The sequence below is a fragment of the Podarcis cretensis genome (assembly GCF_951804945.1).
Source record: "Podarcis cretensis genome assembly, chromosome: Z".
In the NCBI taxonomy this organism is placed as follows: domain Eukaryota; kingdom Metazoa; phylum Chordata; class Lepidosauria; order Squamata; family Lacertidae; genus Podarcis; species Podarcis cretensis.
In genome coordinates, this window is record NC_137184.1 from 50508490 (window position 1) to 50533485 (window position 24996).

Below are 24996 nucleotides of genomic sequence, written 5' to 3' on the forward strand. Positions count from 1 at the left end.
TTGGTAGAATGGGAGGGGGAGGAAGAGTCAGAAAACACATGGGTACCGGCAGAGGAAGTCAATGACGAGATTTTAATAGAAACGTTTCATCGGCGTTTCCCAAGAAAACCACAACCCGTGGCACGATTTAGGAGGGAACACTTCGGGACTACAGATGAGGAAGGGGAGTTTGAAGGGTTCCCGGAGTCAGGGGTGGAGGAGGAAACAGATTCTGATGAAGGAGAGGAAGACGGGGAAAGAGACGGAAAGCCGTGGCTAGAAGTGTTTGAATCCTCTGATGATGAGGAGAGTTCCTTCCGGGGCTTTCCATCCTCACCGCCAGTAGGAGAAGAGGCGGGAGGGGGTGAAGGGGGCCCTGGGGGGGAGGTGGATGTCAGGGAACTGCCATCGGAAGAACAGGTGGTGGAAAGGCTCCCGGAGAATTCCAGAGACACTGCAGCAGAAGAGGGAACCAGTAGGGGGGGAGCAGGAGCTCCAAGGGAAAGGGAGTCGGAGGGGAGGCTCTGGGATACTTCCAGTGAGAACAGTGAGGAGGTATCAGGACCCCCTTTAGGGACCCCCATCCCTCGCCGGAAACTGTCACGCAGAGAATCCAGGAGACGCGTTTCCGTTAAACAGCTTTTATGTTGGAAACGTTTCCGCAAACGCCCACTATCAGATTCTACCAGCGACTGACGGAGCCATGCCAAAGGGCTCCGCTCAAGGCAGATTTACTACACTGAGTAATCTCTGAGGGATCAAGCTTTTACGCACAAGCAGCTCATTATCCCATCACAATAAGATTACGAGAATGAGTGAACTTTATGAGAAAAATAAATTTTTGAATAAACATTCTGTTAAAACTAGATATTTAAGATCTAGATAAAAATATTCAAAATTAGGGATAAAACATTGGAAATGTGTATAATAAGAATTGAAACAAGGTGATAATTTGCTAGCTAAAGTATAAATTTGGAACGCAGGAGCGAGAGATGTGAGGAAGTCCAAAAGATGAAGAAAAGATGGGTATTATAAGATGTTAAATTTTATGTATGTTCTTTTTTATGTCTTTTTTCTGTTTATTCTGCCTTTTCTCTATTGTGTTAACAAAAATTTTAATAAAAAAAATTTTTTTTTTTAAAAAAAAGGAGAAGCTTTGAGAAGAAAAGTGAGAGTTTCTAAGGCGTGCTCTGTTTCATAGGGTCACGGAGAGTCAGACATGACTAAGGCGACTAAACAACAATGTAAAGTACCATATTTTTCCATTTAAAACACTAGGTTCCCCCCCTAAAAAACAATGTCCAAAATCTGGGAGTGTCTTATACATGGATACATCTCTCTCCCCCCCCCATTTTATTAAACCCAAGTCCCCCCAAATAGTGTCTTATACATGGGGCATCTTATAGACAGAAAAATACAGTATTTTGCTTTAACTCAATATTAAAAGAATATTAAATTAACTAAATTATTCCGAGCACTATTTAGGGGGAGGGAAGTTACGGGGTGGGGAATGTACAATGATATATGGAGATATATTTGCAGAATGTCAAGGAAGAAATGTTAGAAGATGTTCTCTTTTTTTGGAATGTAATACTGTAATATTATTATTATTAAGTGTGCACCCCCCTCCTTGCCCTCCCACCCCCTGTGCCTGTGCTCCACCTAGCCAGCACCAACCCTCTTGCTCAGCTGTTTTTTATCTTCTCCTTTGGAAATGTACATCCAGTTCCCCCCCCTTTAGGTTTTTTGGGGGCCCACAAGAGAGTTAGTGGGGCCCTAAGCTACAGCTCGTTGAGCTTATACATTGTTGCTATCAAAGGGTTAAAAGGTAGCAGAAACGCTCTAATCACTGAGCAGCTGGAAGTCATTAGGCTTCCAGGAACATGAGTTTGTATAAATAGTCTCCTGTGTGTTTGCTCCTCCCTTCTCCCCTTTTGGGCGTATTTGCTGATATGTGTGGTTCGTCGCCGGGTTTTTTGTTTTGTAAATAAACCTTTCTTTGAGTTCCAAAACCGCTTGCTCCAAGACTCCTCTTTGAAAAGAAATACTGCCTCTCCTGCCCTTCTTAAACTGCTGCGCGAAATGCTCTGCTGTAATGGGACTTGAGACGATGGAAGCGCACCGGACATTTACTTTGCATTAAACTAATTAAAGTTTAATGGGACAGGTTATGGCTGTTTGTACGTCAAGAAGGAGCTAAGGAGTGCAGTTCAGAGTGATTTATGCAAGGACTGGAGCAAAGTCAGAAGTGGTTGCCGACAACGAAAGCCTTCAAAGCAGCTTGAGTCCTGCAATGTGCCTAGAAAAGTTTTAAACAGGCACTGAGCAGTTTGTACTCGCTGGAAGACGTCTTATTCCTCAAGGAGCCACCTCAGCAGCTGGGAGACGGTCTACAGGTGTGTGAGTATCGTTCCTAAGCCCCAGGGAGGATGGCAGAGTCCCAGGAAAGTTTTTCTGTCCCGTTTACGCGACTCAATGGGAAAAATTGGCAAGATTGGAAGGCTAGAGTAAGGGTTTGGTTGCAAGCAAAAGAGTTGTGGAGTTGTACTGAAGCACCGCCTTTACAGGCAGCTGCAGACGCATCTGCAGAAGACAAAGCAGCAGCAGCAGCTTCACAGAAATGCGACAGGAAAGCCCAAGGTCTACTAGTTTTGGCAGTGGGACCAGAGCAAATGCCTTATGTTTCTGAGTTAAAGAACACGCATGAGGTCTGGACGGTTCTGCAGCGGTTAAATTCCAGAAACACTGCGGGGGCCAAGATCCATGCTACAAGATGTTTGTTTGATTTACGTCTCCAACCGGGAGCGTGTGTGAAAGAACATATTGCCAAAATGGTGTCTGCCTTTAATCAACTAAGACAGCTGGGCATTCCTTTCTCTATGGAGCAGCAGTCATACATATTGTTGTCTTCTCTTGATAAAAGCTATGAGACTCTAGCTCTAACTTTGGAGGCTATGCCTTCAACTGAATTAACCCTTGAATACATTTCATCTCGGCTTGCAGATGAACAGGATAAAAGGCAAAGAGAAAGAGGTTTGTCTTCAAAGGGGAGTTACGCTGTGCCTAAGAGTGGGGATGCTGAGTTTGAGAACACAGTAAATGCTTTTACAGCTAGACACTGTTTTCGCTGTGGTTCCCCCTCCCATCTAATCAGGAATTGCACACATGAACCTGGTCAAGACAGCACCAAGGCCGTTATCCCTAGTTACCAGACAAGGAGTTCCAGGGGACGTCGAAGAAGAGGAGGAGGTCGTGGCTACTCCCACAGCACACAGCACATGGCTTCAGCAATGGCGTTGATGCAAGGGCGTGGCCAAGGCAGCAATCTACGCTGGTTGATTGACAGTGGTGCATCTCACCACCTGGTGGCGCCATCTAGTGTCCGTTTGCAGAATTGCAGACATTTGCAAACCCTTAAAGTTGTGACAATGGCAGACTCAACTAAACGTTCCTTAGAGACCGTAGGCACAGTGTTCTTGAATTGTTTGCAAACAGAAATTGATGCCTACGTGCTAAAGGGATTGAAGGGGTGTATTTTGTCTGTGTCAGAACTTGATAGAGTTGGGTTTAAAACTGTGTTTGAAAATGGGGTTTGCACTATTTCAAAGAATAACGTATCTCTTTTGCAGGTGGAATGCAGAAATGGGTTATATTATTTTGAGACAAGTCCAGATGAAGTTGAACAGGTTCATGCTGGTTGTGTGAACACGCCTACCCATAATTCTTGTGTCCATTTATGGCACCGCCGTCTGGGACATATTAATTTTCAGTATGTTAAAAAGCAACCTGAATTATCAGAAGGGTGCAAAATGAACAAATGTACTAAGTATTTGGATTGTACTGCATGCAAAAGGGCGAAGGTTCATAGATGCAGCTATCCCAGTTCAGATAGGAAATCTGACAAAGTATTCCAACTTGTGCATATGGACCTATGTGGCCCAATGCCTGTTGCTAGCATGGGAGGTTCGAGGTATGCACTGTGTCTCTCGGATGACAAAACGAAGGTTACATGGTTTTTTTCCTCTCAAAACAAAAGCAGATACTGCAGAAACAGTTAAAAATTGGGTTCATGCAGTAGAACTTGAATTCGGTACTAAAGTACTTGCTTTTCAGACAGACAGAGGGTCAGAATTTACCGGGTCTGTGTTGCAGAATTTCTTTAAGAAAAAGGGAATTAAGCATCGTCTGTCTACACCTTATTCCCCCCAAGAAGGAGGCGTGGCCGAACGTAAAAACAGGGTTCTGCAAGAGTTGGCAAACTCTATGTTGTTTGATGCTAATCTACCTCAAAGTTACTGGGCGGAAGCCTGGCAGGCGGCTACTCATATTCTGAACCGAGTATATAATTCGGTAATTGCCACTACCCCATATTTTGCTTTATATGGGAAGAAGCCCAAAATTAATTACTTTAGGGTGTTTGGATGTCAGGCCTATGTACTTATCCCAAAGGCGTTAAGGAAAAAGGGAAGTCCAAGGGCTAGGAAACTCATCTTTTGTGGGTACGAACCACACGCCAAATCTTGGAGATTCGTGGACCCAAATGGGGATACTACAAGAGTGGTCCTCAGTAGGAGCGCTGAATTTTGTGAGCAGTCCGGATGGACTCACTTACATGCTAACCCTGACATTTTGAGAGATGATTTAGGCATTTATGCTGAGAGTGAAAGTCCAGAGAGTAGTGAGCCAGAAGGGGATGGTGCACATGGTTCAGATGCAGATTCTGACCAGGCACAAGGTTCTTCTCCTAAGGTAGAAAAGCCAAAATCTAGGAGTGTTCCAACATCGCCACCCAGTAGGCCTAGCAGACAGCAAAAGCGAAGCAGGTCACCTGCAACACCAAGCCCAAGGGAGGTATCTAAACGGAGGTCTTTATCCCTAGAGGCACATCCAGATATAAAGTCTGAGACAGATTCTGACAGCCAACGGTCAGAGGGGGCACAAGAGGAACAATTGCGCAGGTCAAACCGTGCCACAAAGGGCAAGCCACCAGAGCGGTTTAAGGTGACAAGTGTATACGTAAATATGGCACAGTGTGAGCCAGATAGCTATATGGAAGTACAACAGCTTCCAAGCTCAGAAGCCGTAAAGTGGCAGGAAGCAATGGAAAAAGAGATGGCTTCAATGAAATCTCTCGGTGTGTTTACAAGTACAGAGCTTCCGAAAGGGCAACAAGCTGTAGGTTGTCGATGGGTATATCGTTTAAAGCCCACAACTACTGAAGAGTTGCAATATAAAGCCCGACTAGTTGCAAAAGGGTTTTCGCAGCGCAAAGGTGTTCACTATTCTCAAATCTATGCCCCTACTTCAAGATCGGAGTCACTAAGAATGCTTTTAGCCTCTTCAGCTAAGAAGGGAAATAAGCTGTTTCATTTTGATGTCAATGTGGCTTATTTAAATGCAGACTTACAGGAGGAAGTCTATATGACACCACCACCGGGTTTTGAAGGAGACAAGCCAAACCAGGTCTGGCGCCTACACAAATCCATTTATGGGTTGAAACAGTCCGCCCGTAATTGGAATTCCTGCTTAAACGATGCTCTAGAGAGCATGGGGTTCAGAAAGAGCGCAGCAGATGCGTGTCTTTATCTAAAAGGCTCGGGATGTGAACAAGAAGCAGTCTTGATATTTGTTGACGATTTATTATACAGTGGAAAGGACGATAAACTTGCACAACAATTTGCCACAAAGCTTGGAGAAAGGTTTCAGATAAAATCACTAGGCAATGTATCTGTTTATCTAGGAATTAAAATTCAGCAAGATGAAAATGGGAACTATTGGCTCAGCCAAGAAGCTAAGATCCAGCAGTTGCTGGAAAGGTTTAAAATGGACAACTGTGCTGGTGTTAAAACCCCAATGGAGTTAAGTTACATAAAGGATGCTCAAGCCGGGCAACAGGCAGAGTTCTCTAATCCCGGGGTTTACCAGTCAGCGATAGGCAGTCTACTCCACATTGCACAGTGGACTCGGCCCGATATAACATATGCTGTCAACATGCTGTGTAGACAAGCTGAAAAACCATCAATGCATGCTTGGCAAGGAGTAAAAAGAGTTTTAAGGTATCTCCAAACTACCAAAAGGTTTCGCTTAAAACTATCAGCAGAGGGCAGCACACAACTTGAATGTTGGGCCGACAGTAGTTGGGCAGATGCTGGACCAGATAGAAAATCAGTGTCAGGAATGGCGATAAAATTTGGAAATGCACTAATTGGTTGGAGATCAAGAAAGCAGTCACTTATAGCTTTAAGTTCAACTGAATCTGAGTTTAATGCATTATCAGATGTATGTAGAGAACTGGAATTTTATAAGCAACTGGTACAAGAATTGTTTGGAGAATGTTCCCTACCTATCAGAGTGTGGGAAGATAATCAACCTTGTATTAAACTAGCTAAATCAGGTCAATTCAAGGCACACACAAAACACTTGGATATCCGTTATCAAAATGTATGCCAAAGTGTAAAACAAGGTTTAATTGAACTAAAGTATTGTCCAAGCAAAGAAAATCTCGCAGACGGTTTTACGAAAGCTTTGAGTCCGCAATTTCATAAATGTTTCTGTTCAGGTTTAAATTTGAATTAAGGTTGGTACAGCTCAGTGTTACGAGCGAGAGGGGGTGTTGCTATCAAAGGGTTAAAAGGTAGCAGAAACGCTCTAATCACTGAGCAGCTGGAAGTCATTAGGCTTCCAGGAACATGAGTTTGTATAAATAGTCTCCCGTGTGTTTGCTCCTCCCTTCTCCCCTTTTGGGCGTATTTGCTGATATGTGTGGTTCGTCTCCGGGTTTTTTGTTTTTGTAAATAAACCTTTCTTTGAGTTCCAAAACCGCTTGCTCCAAGACTCCTCTTTGAAAAGAAATACTGCCTCTCCTGCCCTTCTTAAACTGCTGCGCGAAATGCTCTGCTGTAATGGGACTTGAGACGATGGAAGCGCACCGGACATTTACTTTGCATTAAACTAATTAAAGTTTAATGGGACATACATAAATCCAGCACTGGCATAGATAGATGGATAGATAGATTATTAATAAGTGATAGATAGAGGGCTGGATTTAGGGTTGATGAGGCTCTAAGTTACTGAAGTTAATGGGGCCCTTTATATGTCCAGCTGTCCTTTGTCCACAACAAATAATACATATCTCAAGCCATTTGCACATGTTGCCATGCACCAATCCATTCAGAATGTAGGCACCCTATATATAGAAAGGAGCAAAGCAGTGATAGTTTGGGGAGCAGGCTAGCAGGCAGGGCTGCTATGTCAGCTTTATTTTATTTGTTTTTTATCTTCTCCTTTGGAAATGTACATCCAGTTTTTTCCCCGCTTTAAATTTTTTTGGGGCCCCCAAGAGAGTGGGGTCCTAAGCTGTAGCTTGTTGAGCTTATACATAAATCTGGCACTGGGATAGATAGATAGGTAGATAGATAGATAGATAGATAGATAGATAGATAGATAGATAGATAGACAGACAGTTGATTGATTGATTGATTGATTGATTGAGGGCTGGATTTAGGTTTGATGAGGCCCTAAGCTACCTGAAGGTAATTGGGCCCTTTATATGTCCAGCTGTCCTTTGTCCACAACAAATTGCCACTTTTTTGTGTTGAATAAATGCTATATGGTAATTGATGGAACTCATAGGTATCTCAAGCCATTTGCACATGTTGCCAGACAACCAGTCCATGCAGAATGTCGGCACCCTATATATAGAAATGAGCAAAGCAGTGATAGTTTGAGGAGCAGGGGAGCAGGCTTACATCATAGGAGCCTACACAACACAAAACACGGTTGCTGTATGTCGGTTTTATTTGTTTTTTATCTTCTCTTTTGGAAATGTACATCCAGGTTTTTTCACGTTAATTTTTTTTGGGGGGGCAAGAGAGGGGGCCCTAAACTTGAGCTTGTTGAGCTTATATGTAAAGCAGGCACTGGCTCCACCCAGCCAGCACCAACCCTCTGGCTCAGCTGCTTCCAGATCTTAGTTCCCCTTCCTTCCTCCTGAGCAAAGCAGCCGCTCCCCAGTCTCTCCTCCTGGGAATCAACCAGGCAGCCGGTCAGAGGATCCTTCAGTGTGAGACTGTCTGTCTCTCTCCTCTAACACCTCTCCAAGGACATCTTCCAGCCTGAGGGTTAGAAGACAGCTGTCCAAGCCTCTGGCTGCTGCAGGCGACCGCCTCTGTTAGTAAGTTTCTTGTTAACTTGGGGAATCCCCCTTCCCCAACGTATTCCGGAGGGAAAGTTTATGCTTCTTTTTATCCAAAAAATTTCCTAGCAGTACTAGAAGGTGGCAAAGAGGGCAGTGTTGTTTCCGGCAGGGTTCCTGTGGGTTGTGAATTAATGTGCCACTTTTCTTTTGCTTTCTGTGATCTGAAATGCTTGGCTCTTTCCATTGGCTGTGCAATGGAAGAGGCTCCGTCTCTCAGATTCTCAAAATCACCCACTTCTTTCTGAGCCCGTTGTTGGCAATCTCACCATCGGGCAGGCACCCTGGCTCAGAATCAGAACCCTGGATACTCTTCCATTGCCTTCTTCAGATGAAACCTCCAAATGTTTTATATGCATGTCGCTTCCCTTTGGCTCCATCCCATGGAGCAGCAGGATCCGGGTCTGTGCCTCAGGACCGTCCAGGCTCGCCTGCATCCCCCCTCCTCCTCCTCGCCCTCCCACCTCACGCTCCAATGCTCCACCCAGCCAGCACCAACCCTCTGGCTCAGCTGCTTCCAGATCTTAGTTCCCCTTCCTTCCTCCTGAGCAAAGCAGCCGCTCCCCAGTCTCTCCTCCTGGGCATCATCCAGGCAGCAGGTCAGAGGTGAGTCTGTCTCAGTGTGAGTCTGTCTGACTCTCTCCTCTAACACCTCTCCAAGGACATCTTCCAGCCTGAGGGTTAGAAGATGGCTGTCCAAGCCTCTGGCTGCTGCAGGCGACTGTCTCTAACTGTTAGTACATTTCTTGCTAGCTTGGGTAATCCCCCTTCCCCAACTTATTCTGGAAGGAAAGTTTGTGCTTCTTTTTATCCAAAAAAATTCCTAACAGAACTAGAAGGTGGCAAAGGGTGCAATGTTGTTGCCGGCAGGGTTCCTGTGCATTGTCAGTTGCCAACAAATTAATGTCAACTTTTCTTTCGCTTTCTGTGATCTGAAATGCTTGGCTCTTTCCCTCAGCTGTACAATGGAAGGGGCTGCCTCTCTCAGGACTCAGAATCGCCCCGTTTTCTCTGTACCCATTGGCAATCTCACAATCGGGCAGAGCCAGGGCCGGATTTAGGTTTGATGAGGCCCTCAGCTACTGAAAGTCATGGGGCCCTTGATCTGTCCAGCTGTCATTTGTCAACAACATTTTGTCACTTTCTGTGTGTGTTGAATGTGTGCTAGCTATATGGTCACTGATGGAACTACTAGGTATCTAAAGCCATTTGCACATAACGAAATATAGGTAGGTAGCCTTGTTGGTCTGACAGTCAAAATAAATTAAAAATATAAAAAATTGACCAGTAGCACCTTAGAGACCAGCTAAGTTTGTTCTCAGTAGAAGCTTTCATGTGCAGGTGCCCTTCTTCAGATACACGGAAACAGAAGTCCCCAGACTCTGATATATAGTGGGAGGGTGGGACGGGGGTTTTCTCCAAAGGGTAGTAGGACTCAGTGGGCATGGTCAACCTGTTGCAAACTGTGAATGACTGCAATTAGTCCTGCAGGAAAAAGCAAGGGATGGTATGCAGATGACCCAAAATAGAATCATAGAATCATAGAGTTGGAAGAGACCACAAGGGCCATCGAGTCCAACCCCCTGCCAAGCAGGAAACACCATCAGAGCACTCCTGACATATGGTTGTCAAGCCTCTGCTTAAAGACCTCCAAAGAAGGAGACTCCACCACACTCCTTGGCAGCAAATTCCACTGTCGAACAGCTCTTACTGTCAGGAAGTTCTTCCTAATGTTTAGGTGGAATCTTCTTTCTTGTAGTTTGGAACCATTGCTCCGTGTCCGCTTCTCTGGAGCAGCAGAAAACAACCTTTCTCCCTCCTCTATGTGACATCCTTTTATATATTTGAACATGGCTATCATATCACCCCTTAACCTCCTCTTCTCCAGGCTAAACATGCCCAGCTCCCTTAGCCGTTCTTCATAAGGCATCGTTTCCAGGCCTTTGACCATTTTGGTTGCCCTCCTCTGGACACATTCCAGTTTGTCAGTGTCCTTCTTGAACTGTGGTGCCCAGAACTGGACACAGTACTCCAGGTGAGGTCTGACCAGATACAGTGGCACTATTACTTCCCTTGATCTAGATGCAATACTCCTATTGATGCAGCCCAGAATTGCATTGGCTTTTTTAGCTGCCGCGTCACACTGTTGGCTCATGTCAAGTTTGTGGTCAACCAAGACTCCTAGATCCTTTTCACATGTACTGCTCTCAAGCCAGGTGTCACCCATCTTGTATTTGTGCCTCTCATTTTTTTTGCCCAAGTGCAATACTTTACATTTCTCCCTATTAAAATTCATCTTGTTTGTTTTGGCCCAGTTCTCTAATCTGTCAAGGTCATTTTGAAGTGTGATCCTGTCCTCTGGAGTGTTAGCCACCCCTCCCAGTTTGGTGTCATCTGCAAATTTGATCAGGATGCCCTTGAGTCCATCATCCAAGTCGTTGATAAAGATGTTGAATAAGACCGGGCCCAAGACAGAACCCTGTGGCACCCCACTAGTCACTCTTCTCCAGGATGAAGAGGAACCATTGATGAGCACCCTTTGGGTTCCGTCAGTCAGCCAGTTACAAATCCACTGAGTGGTAGCATAGTCAAGACCGCATTTTACCAGCTTCTTTACAAGAATATCATGGGGCACTTTGTCAAATGCCTTGCTGAAATCAAGGTAGGCTACATCCACTGCGTTCCCTTCATCTACCAGGCTTGTAATTCTGTCAAAAAATGAGATCAGGTTAGTCTGACACGACTTATTTTTCAGAAATCCATGCTGACTATTGGTGATCACAGTATTCCTTTCTAGGTGCTCACAAACTGTTTGCTTAATGATCTGCTCCAGAATCTTCCCTGGTATTGATGTCAGACTGACTGGGCGGTAATTATTTGGGTCCTCTCTTTCCCCCTTTTTGAAAATAGGGACAACATTTGCCCTCCTCCAGTCTGCCGGGACTTCGCCTGTTCTCCAGGAATTCTCAAAGATGACTGCCAGTGGTTCTGAGATCACATCTGCCAGTTCTTTTAATACTCTTGGATGCAGTTCATCTGGCCCTGGAGACTTGAATACATCTAAACTAGCCAAGTATTCTTGTACTATCTCCTTAGTTATTCTGGGCTGTGTTTCCTCTGCTGAATCATTTGCTCCAAATTCTTCAGGTTGGGCATTGTTTTCTTTATCGGAGAAGCCTGAGGCAAAGAAGGCATTGAGGAGTTCAGCCCTTTCTGTGTCCCCTGTTTGCATTTCACCATCTTCTCCTCTGAGTGACCCCACGGTTTCTTTGTTCTTCCTTTTGCTACGAACATACCCATAAAAACCTTTTTTGTTGCTTTTAACCTCTCCAGCAAGCCTGAGTCATTCTGTGCTTTAGCTTTTCTGACTTTGTGTCTACACGTGCTGGCTATTTGTTTGAATTCCTCTTTGGTGGTTTCCCCCCTTTTCCATTTTTTGTACACATCCTTTTTTAATCTTAACTCAGTTAAAAGTTCTTTAGATAGCCACCCTGGCTTCTTTAGGCACCTTCCATGTTTCCGTCTTATTGGTATTGCCTGAAGTTGTGCTTTTACTATCCCCCTCTTAACAAACTCCCAGCCATCATGAACTCCCTTTCCTTTTAGTATTACTGTCCATGGGATCTCTCCCAGCACTTCCCTAAGTTTTATGAAGTCGGCTTTCTTAAAGTCAAGAAATTGAGTCCTAGTATGCTTGGCTGCTCCTTTCCGCTGTATAGTAAACTTCAGAAGAGCATGATCACTCGCGCCTAATGATCCTTCCACTTCTACCCCACTAACCAGGTCATCATTTCTTGTAGTTTGGAACCATTGCTCCATGTCCGCTTCTCTGGAGCTAATAGCTTTAGCATATGCAATGAGACAGGAATCCAATATCTCTATTCAGACCAGGTCTCTCCATTGTTTTCAGTTTAGTAATAAGTTGCAATTCAGCCACTTCTCTTTCAAGCCTATTTCCGAAATTCTTTTGCAGTAAGACAGCTGCTTGGAGATCCTGCGTTGAATGTCCCGGGAGATGGAAGTGTTTTCCTCCTGGCTTATCTGTCTGGTCTGAATAGAGATATTGGATTCTGGTCTCATTACACATGCTAAAGCTAATTTTGGTCATCTGCATACTTTCCCTTGCTTTTTCTTGTAGGACTAATTGCAGTCATTCATAGTCGTCCACAGGTTGACCATACCCACTGTGTCCTACTACCCTCATGAGAAGGGACGCGGGTGGTGCTGTGGTCTAAACCACTGAGCAGCCAGATGCTCAGTCAGATGTTGCAGGGCCTGTTTATTTCCCTTCCCACTTGGAGGGACGCAGTGGGGCATGGTGGTTTTGTAACATGGAGAGCACAGCACAAAAACCAAATGTTTTCCCTGTAGAGAAGGAAGTGGTGGAGATCACAGAATTGCAGAGTTGGAAGGGACCCTTACAATGGCTTAGGCATGGCCTCCTTCTTTCTTTGGCGATCCCTTGTAGCCGAGTCAGATTGTTTTCCATTAACACGGTTTTAGCAATGAGTCCGTAAGTGACCGTGGAGGCCAATTCTGTATCCACATGTCCTTCCACAGTGGGGACATTGGTTTCCGGGCGGGAGTTCATCCCGCAAGTGCGCCTTCCTATTAGCGTGTTTCTCCCTTGCATCCAGAGTTTGAGTGTCTTCAAACCCCACTGACACCTTTGGTCAAGGCTGTTCTCCCATTGGAGCTCTCGCAGGCCAGTGTTTCCCAGTTGTCAGTGTTTATACTACATTTTTAAAGATCTGCCTTGAGATCTTTCAACCGCTTTTGTGGACCACCAGCATTATGCTTTCCATTTTTAAGTTTGGAATAGAGTACTTGCTTTGGAAGACGATCATCAGGCATCCGTACAACATTACCAGTCCAAAGTTGATGTTGAAGAATCATTGCTTCAACACTGGCGATCTTTGCTTCTTCCAGTACGCTGGCATTAGTTCTCCTGTGTCTTCCCAAACTTTTTGGAGACCCTGTTGATGGAATCTTTCGACCAGTTGGAGACGGCGTTGATAAGTGGTCCATGTTTCACAAGCAGACAGTCAGGTTGGTAGTACCATAGCAAATTTGGGTTTCCCTGCAAATGTCCCAGTCCTCAAATACTCTGCTCTTCATTCGGGAGAAAGCCGCACTCGCAGAGCTCAGGCAGTGGTGGATTTCGGCATCAATGTCGGCCCTTATGGAAAGATAACTCCCTAGGTAGGAGAAGTGATCAACATTTTCCAACATTACAGCATTGAGCTGGATTTGTGGCACTGCAGAGGTATTATTTTGTGCTTGTTGCGCAGACGTGCCATCACTAGATACGTTTACCTCTAGATGCGAATGGGGCTCCGGAACGGATCCCGTTCGTATCTAGAGGTACCACTGTAGATGTGTTTAGGGTTACAGTGGCGGCAGCAGTAACAAAGACGAACAGCTCCTTTCACATTCCTAAATGTGTCCAAGTTCCGATGTCAGCTTAAAGGCTTAGGCTGCAGTGAGTAAATATGCATAGGAATCAGATGATGGGATTCAGCTGCTAATTATGCCAGGATTATGCCACTCCCAATTTGTCCACTCCTGCTGGCCTTTGCAAAAACTTCGTAACCCAAATCTAGTGCTAGAGTTTGCTCTTTTCTTCCTCCCTCATCCTCCCTTTTCCTTTTGTTTCGTGTCTGTTAGAAGGAAACACAGGCGTTTGTAGGTTTTTTTGGAAGCTCTTATTTTTTTTTAGCCAAGTAAGATTGTCTTCCATAAATATGGTTTTAACCATGATTTTGGAGGCCAATTCTGGATCCCCGCATCCTTCCACAGTGGGGACGTAGGTTTCTGGGCAGGAACACACACACACGCCAGCCTGTGCCAAGGTGTCAGTCCAGATTGGGGGGCCCTGCTGTGGCAGTTTAGTTTGAAAACCCCCTCGGCACAAATTGTGAATTGCACAAACAGTGCCACGTCGATGTAGGCCTTGACACAACCTTTTTTTAGTAAGGCATCAACACTACTCCACCCCAGGCAGGAAAAGGGACATATTGAAAGCAGCTATTTACAAGGGACCAGCAGTCAGAGTGTTTTAAGTCACCTGGGCTGTGCCTGTGTGTGCTCTAACTCTTGGGCAGCCTTTCCCAATTTGGTGCCCTCCAGAGGTTTTGGACGGTCTCTCCCATTAGTGGCCAGCAGCTGCTCTGGGATATATATATATTTAGGGCGGTTCATAAAAAACTTTTTTATATATAAAAAAATGCCTGCTCCCAAGGTCTTATCTTACTACACTAGGGATTATATAGCTATATCTGAAATTTCATGCAAATCAGTTAATATCTTGACCCTGCTCCACTGAACTGACATTTCAGCCTTCACGACATAGGAAAATGGCCAAGTAAACAGCTATTTTCATGGAGGAGGGTCAAGATATTAACTGATATGCATGAAATTTCAGCTATAGCTATATAATCCCTAGTGTGGTAAGATAAAAAAAATTGTGAACCGCCATATATATATTCATATTCATATTGCAAGTCTTTATTTCATTTGATTATTATAACATGGAATCTATGCTCTAAGATATACAGAATATACAATGTAAGATGTGATATTGATAAAGTTCCCATTTTCCATTCTGTGTCTATCTTGTTCTGTTATCATGGCTTCCCTCCACCACAGCTAGACCTTCTTGGTATATTTTAAACTAGTCATTGTGTTTTTTATATATATAGTGGTTACTTGAACCCCTAGAATGATCTTACAGTCTTACAATAACTTCCCCAAACCTTTACAAACTCAGTCCATACATATCAAGAAATTGGAACAATGTTTTGTCATATATTCTTCTAAGCCAGGGGTGGCCAACTCCCAAGAGACTGTGATCTACTGACAGTGAAAAACTGACAGGGATCTAGGTCAGAGTTGTTGAGCTTTTTTTAGCAGGAAAAGCCCCGTTTTTTGGGGTTCAGGTCACGATCTGCCTGTTGGACATGCTTGTTCTAATCAGTTCCATATTGAGTTTTTGATTCGACTGAAGTCCAATGGCCGCTGTCATTTTATCCGGTTCTTTAAATTCACATACTGTATTTTTTGCTCTATAAGACTCACTTTTTCCCTCCTAAAAAGTAAGGGGAAATGTGTGTGCATCTTATGGAGCGAATGCAGGCTGTGCAGCTATCCCAGAAGCCAGAACAGCAAGAGGGATTGCTGCTTTCGCTGCACAGCTATCCTTCTTGCTGTTCTGGATTCTGAGATTCAGAATTTTTTTTTTCTTGTTTTCCTCCTCCAAAAACTAGGTGCGGTAATTTGTTTAACCAATCCTCTATTGAGGGGACAGTGTCCCCTTTCCAATTTTTAGCTATCAACAACCTGCCAGCGGCCGTGGAATTTAGAAACACACTTTTCTTATCATTCAGGATGTCTTTTGTAACAATACCTGTTAGGAATGCTTCTGGCCTTTTCTCAAAGGATGTTTCAAACATCTTTTTTAGTTCTTCATAAATTGTATTCCAGACCGCCCCCCCCCCCCATTTTTTCGCATCCCCACCATATGGGAAACATCGTTCCTTCTGCTCTGTTGAATCTCCAACTTCAGTTGGATTTTAATTTGTACGTTTTAGCAAGTCCGGTTGGGGTCATGTCCAACCTGTGCATCATTTTCATTCGGTTCTCCTTAATTGTGTAACAGGCAGTCAATCTAATATCTCGCCTCCATAGCTTTCCCCACTGCTCTGGGATATTCATGCATAGCGACTGCACATTCTCTCTCTCTCTCTCTCTCTCTCTCTCTCTCTCTCTCTTTCTCTCTCTTTCTCCTCTTGCCTCCATTGCTGCCAAAATATTTGGGTGGCTGCCCCCTCCCTCCCTCCCTCCCTCCCTGGTTTCTTCAGCCCTCTCTGGCTTGTGGCGAAACGTTCCTCTCTGTATCTTCTCTTGACGTCCGCGGTGTCAAGGAATGAATCCATTGTAAACGGATGAGTCACTTTAATCTCGATTTTATTTTGGGCGGCCGGGGCGGCTGCCAATGGCCAATTTAAAGCGCCAACCCACCGCTTGTACGGTAGGGCGGTTCATAAAAAACTTTTTTTTGAAAATGCCTACTCCAAAGGTCTTATCTTACCACACTAGGGATTATATAGCTATAGCTGAAATTTCATGCTTATCAGTTAATATCTCGACCCTCCTCCACAAAAATAGCTGTTTACTTCACCTTGTGGGGGACAGACTATATTTTAAGGGAGGGGGGAAATAAATGGATTCCTATGCCCCACAAATAAGCCAGAGATGCATTTTAAATAAAAGGACACATTCTACTCATGTAAAAACACGCTGATTCCCGGACCGTCTGCGGGCCGGATTTAGAAGGTGATTGGGTCAGATCCGGCCCCCGGGCCTTAGGTTGCCTACCCATGCTTTTAACTAACCAGAAAGGAAATCTGGAATCCTCAGGCTCTCTCAAGTGCAGTCCTATATTCTTGGCTTCCTAACTTATGTACTGAAAAAATTGTCCAGTAGCACCTTAGAGACCAACTAAGTTTGTTCTGGGTCTAAGCTTTCATGTGCAAGCATACTTCTTCAGATACACTGAAACATGCACACAAAAGCTTATACCAAGAACAAACTTAGTTGGTCTCTAAGCTGCTACTGGACAATGTTTTTATTTTTTAATATATTTCGAATGCGTCAGATCAACACAGCTATCTACCTGATTCTGTACTGAAAGTCCACCTCACCCTATGTCGGAATGGAAGGGGGGCATGTGCCTCCATTATTTCTTTTTGATATACTTCGTATTTGCTATCTTATTTGGCCAACCTCCCTGTAAGGACTGCATGCCTGATTGTTTATGTGTGTAAGTGGGAGGGGAAAGAAAGAAAGAGTATTTCGTCATTGTTATGATTATAGTCTAGCTATCAAATTACCAGCATGGAAATGATTTGTGAATTTTGCAATTACCTTCAACGGATTGACAAGAATAGATGACGGAAATGATGGTTTCTAGCCAAAGTGCAGGCTGATTTGTCATGGAAGGAGATAAAACAAAGAAGTTTGGACATATGCCTGGTACAAATGGCAGAAAGCCAGATTTCCTCCACCTTGGGACGCGTCGCAGTGGAAAATCACAGGCACAAGAAAGAGAAAGAGAAACGCCACGGACAGACTGTTGGACTACAAAGAATATAAAGAGAGAAATAAAGAAAATAAATATCCACACAGAAACATATGACATTGGCCCAACCCACTTGCCGGACGAACTCAGAGTCTGTTAAAAATAAACGAAGGATCAAGATCGGAATGTTTTATTGGAATGACCTGGACTAATTAAGATAATGTGAAATCACCATCACGCCCGCCCCCGAACCTCAGAGCATGGGAAGTCAACCAAAGACTTACTATTTGGCTTAATATTTGGATCATTTGGTGATTTTATCATTTGGAATGTTTTTAATGTGGTATTTATTAGATTGTTAAAATGGAAATTTAATCAATATTACTATAAAAAGAGAAGGAAAGAAAGTCCACCTCACCCAAAGTAGTGGGAGACCAGGGAATACCCATTTGCACCACCAGCCTCCTCTCGGAGGCCTTGGTGGCACCCGATAGGTGGTTGCTAAGCAACCACGGATGCCTCCCTGGTCCTCCATCTCCTGTTAACTGTGACATCTTCTCTCCTCACTGTCACTGAGAACACCCAAAGGAGAACGCAGAGCCCAGAGGCTTCACTGAGGTCACCCACATGTGCGAGAAAAATGATGGTGAAGGAAGCGGAAACGCGGAAACGGATGTCACCAACGAAGGCAATTTCTGGGGGATGCTATTAGTTTTGTGGCTCGGGAGGAAATGGGTGGAGGGTCTCAGCTAGTAGTACCTGCCACCACCCCCAAAAAAACCCCCTCCATGGTTGTTAAGAGTCCTGCTGCAGACGGAAAATTCCCCGCCCCAATGCGATTAAATCAAAAAGTTACGGGGTAATATTTACGAAGAATTTTAATGGGTGTTCAAAATGACATTTGAAAAAAGACCAGAAGCCTTTCTTCTCTCCCCCCCCCCCCCCGGGTAACACTTCTTTATTCATTTTATGTACAATCTTTACAACAAAAGACTTCACATCCAAGACAAAACAGTATATAACAAAACCTTGAGTCTCATATTTTCATTTGTACTGATTCTTCTCAGATTCCCTTATTTTACTATTCCTTAATTTCTGACTCCTTTTGGTTCCTTATCCTTTATCTCTTAGGTCCCATATATATCTTTAACAATTTTTCAATTAATGCGCTCACCTCCTTCCCCCTAAACTTGTTGCTTCCCTTCACCCATGTACGATCTTCTTTACATACTGTTGTTGCTGCTTTTGTTGTTGAGTTAACAGCTGTTTATATTTGTTGTTCCATATTTGTTTAATATCATCCTATAACCTTGAGCCGTTTAAACTATCGCATATCAATTTTAGACTCCGAAGCCAACTCTTTTCATGTAATCCTTTACGCATCCTCACTCTTTATAAAAAAATTTATTAGCACAGCCTCTAATGGTTGCTGTTAACTTTGCCATCTCTGCAAATTCACAAAGTTTAGCTTGCCATTCTAGTAATTCTGGAATTTTGTCTGTTTTCCGGTTTTTTGCCACTAATATTCTGGCTGCTGCTGTTGCATAAAGGAATACATAGAATCATAGAATCATAGTTACAATAGAAAGAGCTACAAGATTATATGGGCTAATATCTAAAGTACAAAATTTTTCTGTCTATAAGATGCCCCCATGTATAAGATGCCCCCTATTTTTGGGGACTCAGATTTAAGAAAATGGGGGGGGGAGATATCCATGTACAAGACGCCCCCCTAATTTTTGACATTATTTTTTAGGGGGGAAACCTAGTCTAATAATAATTATTATTATTATTATTATTATTATTATTATTATTATTTGTACCCCGCCCATCTGGCTGGGTTTCCCCAGCCACTCTGGGCGGCTTCCACAGAGACCAAAAATACACTAAGATGTCACACATTGAAAACTTCCCTGAACAGCCTTAAGATGTCTTCTGAATGTCAGGTAGTTGTTTATCGCTTTGACATCTGATGGGAGAGCGTTCCACAGGACGGGCGCCACTACCGAGAAGGCCCTTTGCCTGGTTCCCTGTAGCTTTGCTTATCGCAATGAGGGAACCACCAGAAGGCACGGAAAAATACAGTATACTGTTTGAACACAAATAAAGGATATACTGTAGAAATCAATCTAATGGGGCCAAGCATGGGTGGAGGGAAGGTCATAGGGACACTAAGGGTGAAATTGCAGAAGGATGTTTGGATACATATATATACAACGTACGGCAAAAAATGTTAAAAGGTGTTTTCTTTGGAATGGATCAAAGTAGTAATGTGAGAAGCAAATAAAAGTTAATTTTAAAAGAGGGAGAAAGGGAAATCCCCTGCAATAAAAGTATGTTTAGGGGTCCCAGATGAGACAACCAAGGTCCATAAAAGGGCAGGGCTGTGCCAGGGCCCCCAGTTGGCACACGCAGAGCGAGGGCTGCATGTTCACTGCAACATAATGGAGACCTTTCAGAAAACCTCTGCCTTGTGTAGTAAGCCAGCCAGACGAGCTGCATAAAAATAAAATGGGATTTATATCATCACAGAAGCTTAGGAAAGAGTACTATGGTCCCAGCCAAGCAGCCACGGTTCCAGATGTGCAGTTAAAATAACTACAAACATCAGATTCAGATAGGTAGCCATATTTGTCTGATGCAGTCAAGAGAGAGAGAGAGACAGAATAAAATAATAATAATAATAATAATAATAATAATGTCCAGTTTTCCTCCATGAAAATAGCTGTTTACTTGGCCATTTTCCTATGTCGTGAAGGCTGAAATGTCAATTCAGTGGAGCAGGGTCAAGATATTAACTAATATGCATTAAATTTCAGATACAGTGGTGCCCCGCAAGACGAACGCCTCGCAAGACGGAAAACCCGCTAGACGAAAGGGTTTTCCGTTTTGGAGGCGCTTCGCAAAACGAATTTCCCTATGGGCTTGCTTCACAAGACAAAAATGTCTTGCGAGTTCCTGCGGATTTTTTCCCCTTTTACCCCCCCCCCTTTCCCTAAGCCGCTAAGCCACTTATCAGCTGATCCACTGATAAGCCGCTTAACAGCTGATCGCTAAAAGCCGCTAAACCGCTAATAGCGCTAATCCACTAAGCTGTCAATGGGCTTGCTTCGCAAGACGAAAAAAACGCTATACAAAGAGCCTCATGGAACGGATTAATTTCGTCTTGCGAGGCACCACTGTATAGCTATATAATCCCTAGTGTAGTAAGATAAAACCTTGGGAGCAGGTCTTAAAAAATAAGGTTTTTTATGAACCGCCCTACTATATATAGATGTCTTTTGTTTTTCTAGCTTGATCAAAATGATTGATTCTTTCATAACAGGTAGATAGTTAAGAGATTAGGCAGCCAAGAATTTGGCGCCCAGGTGCCCCACGCCCCTTGCGCCCCAGGGTCAAGACGGCCCTGACCTGCCACCCCCCAAAAAACTCCATGGCTCTTAAGATTCCTGCTGTGGACAGAAAACCCCTCGCCCTGAACAATGGAGAAATGCAATAAAAATACGTTTAGGGGTCCCAGACGAGACAACCAAGGTCCATAAAAGGGCAGGGCTGTGCCAGGGCCCCCAGTTGGCACACGCAGAGCAAGGGCTGCATGTTCACTGCAATGCAATGAAGACCTTTTGGGAAACCTCTGCCCCTGGCGCCCTGCCCAGCCTTTGACCTGCCTGCGTAGCAAGCCGGCCAGACAAGCTGCATAAAAATAAAATGTGATTTATATCACAGAAGCTTATGTCGGGGTCCCAGCCAAGCAGACACAGTTCCTGGCATGCAGTTAAAATAACTGCAAAGAGGATGACAGGGAGAAGAATCCACAATTTGTTGTTGATCAATCTCCAGATTGAAAATGATGCAGTTTGGTCTGCAGCCCCAGAGATGTGGGGGTCAGAACATGGCCTCCCTAGCTCAGTCTAATAATAATAATAATAGTAATAGTAATAATAGTAGTAATAACAATTTATTATTTCTACCCCGCCCATCTGGCTGGGTTTTCCCAGCCACTCTGGGCAGCTTCCAACAGAAGGTTAAAAATACATTAAAACACCAGTCATTAACAGCTTCCCTAAACAGGGCTGCCTTCAGATGTCCTTTAAAAGTGAGATAGTTATTTCCTTGACATCTGATGGGAGGGCGTTCCACAGGGCGGGTGCCACTACTGAGAAGGCCCTCTGCCTGGATCCCTGTAACCTCGCTTCTCACATGGAGGGAACCGCCAGAAGGCCCTCAGAAGAGGGACCCCGGTGTCCGGGGTGGAGATGCTCCTTCAGGTCTATTGGGCTGAGGCCGTTAAAGGCTTTCAAGGTAAGCACTGAGACTTTGAATTGTGCCCAGAAAAGTCCCGGGAGCCGATGCAGGTCTTTCAGGACTGATGTTATATGGCCTTGGTGAGACTTGATTTAAAACTTTTATTTTACAGAAAGGTTCAACCTTGCTGGCATCCTCTTAATAGTGACAACCAGAGGAAAGTTTCCTCTACCAGGCCGTTTAGAGCTTTCAAGGTCAGCACCAACACTTTGAGTTGTGCCTGGAAACGTACTGGGAGCCAATGCAGGTCTCTCAAGACTGGTGTTATGTGGTCTCGGCGGCCGCTCCCAGTCCCCAGTCTGGCTGCCGCATTCTGGATTAGTTGTAGTTTCTGGGTCACCTTCAAAGCTAGCCCCACGTAGAGTGCATTGCAGTAGTCCAAGCGGGAGATAACCAGAGCATGCGCCACTCTGGGCAGGTAGGGTCTCATCCTGTGTCACAAATGGAGCTCCCTGGACACAGAATGGACCTGCGCCTTCATGAACACCTCTGAGTCCAAAATGGTGTCCAGGCTGCACACCTGGTCCTTCATGTTCTATTTTGAGTAGCAGCAACTATGGGAGGCTAAACATTTCATCTTGCTGCCTCCTTCTGTGTGTGCCAAGTTGTCTTCCAAACACCATGGAAACTAAGCTCTAAGGTTGGCTGCGTGACAAAGGGATTAACGCGATTATTCAAGTTGGAACAAAATATTTGCATGTTCTTGTGGGGCTGTTTAGTGGCTCGCAGCCCGGCAACTCATTTTAGAACACCATTTGGCTCGCTTCGGCTGCCATGCCGACTATTTGCAGGGTAACCTTTTCGCTTAATCCTTCCCATAGGATCTTGACGTTTAGGGCTCTCAAAAAGCTTTGTCTGCCTTTGTAATGAACGACAGACACGATAGAATCTTAGAATCATAGAATCCTAGAGTTGGAAGAGACCACAAGGGCCATCGAGTCCAACCCCCTGCCAAGTAGGAAACACCATCAGAGCACTCCTGACATATGGTTGTCAAGCCTCTGCTTAAAGACCTCCAAAGAAGGAGACTCCACCACACTCCTTGGCAGCAAATTCCACTGTCAAACAGCTCTTACTGTCAGGAAGTTCTTCCTAATCTTTAGGTGGAATCTTCTTTCTTGTAGTTTGGAGCCATTGCTCCGTGTCCGCTTCTCTGGAGCAACAGAAAACAACCTTTCTCCCCCCTCTATGTGACATCCTTTTATATATTTGAACATGGCTATCATATCACCCCTTAACCTCCTCTTCTCCAGGCTAAACATGCCCAGCTCCCTTAGCCGTTCCTCATAAGGCATCGTTTCCAGGCCTTTGACCATGTTGGTTGCCCTCCTCTGGACACGTTCCAGTTTGTCAGTGTCCTTCTTGAACTGTGGTGCCCAGAACTGGACACAGTACTCCAGGTGAGGTCTGACCAGAGCAGAATACAGTGGCACTATTACTTCCCTTGATCTAGATGCTATACTCCTATTGATGCAGCCCAGAATTGCATTGGCTTTCTTAGCTGCTGCGTCACACTGTTGGCTCATGTCAAGTTTGCGGTCAACCAAGACTCCTAGATCCTTTTCACATGTACTGCTCTTGTATTTGTGCCTCTCATTTTTTTTTGCCCAAGTGCAATACTTTACATTTCTCCCTGTTAAAATTCATCTTGTTTGTTTTGGCCCAGTTCTCTAATCTGTCAAGGTCGTTTTGAAGTGTGATCCTGTCCTCTGGGGTGTTAGCCACCCCTCCCAGTTTGGTGTCATCTGCAAATTTGATCAGGATGCCCTTGAGTCCATCATCCAAGTCATTGATAAAGATGTTGAATAAGACCGGGCCCAAGACAGAACCCTGTGGCACCCCACTAGTCACTCTTCTCCAGGATGAAGAGGAACCATTGATGAGCACCCTTTGGGTTCCGTCAGTCAGCCAGTTACAAATCCACTGGCTTCTTTAGGCACCTTCCATGTTTCTGTCTCATTGGTATTGGCTGAAGTTGTGCTTTTACTATATCCCTCTTAACAAACTCCCAGCCATCATGAACTCCCTTTCCTTTTAGTATTACTGTCCATGGGATCTCACCCAGCACTTCCCTAAGTTTTATGAAGTCAGCTTTCTTAAAGTCAAGAAATTGAGTCCTAGTATGCTTGGCTGCTCCTTTCCGCTGTATAGTACACTTCAGAAGAGCATGATCACTCGTGCCTAATGATCCTTCCACTTCTACCCCACTAACCAGGTCATCAACATTGGTTAGGACCAGATCTAAAATGGCTGTTCCTCTTGTTGCTTCTCCCACTTTCTGGACAACAAAGTTGTCTGCAAGGCCAGTGAGGAATCTGTTTGACCTTATGCTCTTGGCTGAGTTTGACATCCAGCAAATATCCGGGTAATAGAAGTCCCCCATTACTACTATCTCCCTTCCTTTTGCATGCTTGGCCATCTGTTCCAGGAAGGCATCATCTATGTCCTCCGTTTGGCTTGGGGATCTATAGTAAATTCCCACAATGAGGTCACTGTTTTTCTTCTCTCCCTTAATTTTGACCCAAATGCTCTCACTTTGGCTTTGAGGTTCTAAATCTTGGATCTCTTCACAGGTATACACATCCCTGACATATAACGCCACTCCTCCTCCTTTCTTGTCTGGTCTGTTTCTCTGAAATAGATTGTATCCCTCCATTATTACATTCCAGTCGTGGGACTTATCCCACCAGGTTTCAGTGATGCCTATTATGTCATATTTAGTTTGCTCTACCAAGAGCTCAAGCTCATCTTGTTTATTTCCCATGCTTTGTGCATTAGTGTACAGACATTGAAGTCCATTAATCATTCCCCCGTGTCTCTTATTTAAGGATTTTTTCCTCCCACCACTAGGTCTGCGTGCTGTTTGCTCCATTTGGTCTGTGACATTTGGATGATCATCTTCATCAATTGATAGACTCCTACCTTCAGGAGCAGGGACGCAGGTGGCGCTGTGGGTTAAAGCCTCAGTGCCTAGGACTTGCCGATCGAAAGGTCGGTGGTTCGAATCCCTGCGGCGGGGTGCGCTCCCGCTGCTCGGTCCCAGCGCCTGCCAACCTAGCAGTTCGAAAGCACCTCTGGGTGCAAGTAGATAAATACTTGCTTACCAGCGGGAAGGTAAACGGCGTTTCCGTGTGCGGCTCTGGCTCGCCAGAGCAGCTATGTCACGCTGGCCACGTGACCCGGAAGTGTCTCCGGACAGCGCTGGCCCCTGGCCTCTTAAGTGAGATGGGCGCACAACCCCAGAGTCTGTCAAGACTGGCCCGTACGGGCAGGGGTACCTTTACCTTTTACCTTCAGGAGCACTGTCTCCCTCCCCCACATTAGTCAGTTTAAAGCCCTCCTGATGAGGTTTCTGATGTGACCATTGCCATCCCAGTTGCCCCCAAAATATTCCTGCTGGTTTATCCCTTTGGGGTACCAGTGAAAATGATATATTGGA

General features: G+C 44.6%; 2 protein-coding genes and 1 long non-coding RNA gene across 4 annotated transcripts in view; 2 read left to right on the forward strand and 1 right to left on the reverse strand.

Annotated features, from left to right (window-relative positions):
* The window catches only part of PABIR2 (PABIR family member 2), an 83913-nt gene extending 62199 nt beyond the window's left edge, over positions 1-21714 (forward strand). Inside the window, exon 10 of the mRNA XM_079962924.1 lies at positions 21670-21714. Within this exon, the coding sequence (XP_079819050.1) occupies position 21670 (1 nt within the window). The 3' untranslated portion in view covers positions 21671-21714. The remainder of the gene's footprint in view (positions 1-21669) is intronic.
* LOC307208332 overlaps positions 1-24996 on the reverse strand; it is a 33248-nt gene that overhangs the window by 6718 nt on the left and 1534 nt on the right. The window lies entirely within an intron of this gene.
* FHL1 (four and a half LIM domains 1) overlaps positions 8079-24996 on the forward strand; it is a 65446-nt gene continuing 48528 nt past the window's right edge. Inside the window, exon 1 of one of the 2 annotated variants that reach the window (XM_079962909.1) lies at positions 8079-8152. The gene's annotated coding sequence lies outside the window, so the exon portion shown is untranslated. Of the gene's footprint in view, positions 8153-8755; positions 8780-24996 lie in introns of those variants that run through there. The other variant, XM_079962910.1, reaches the window with a different exon arrangement.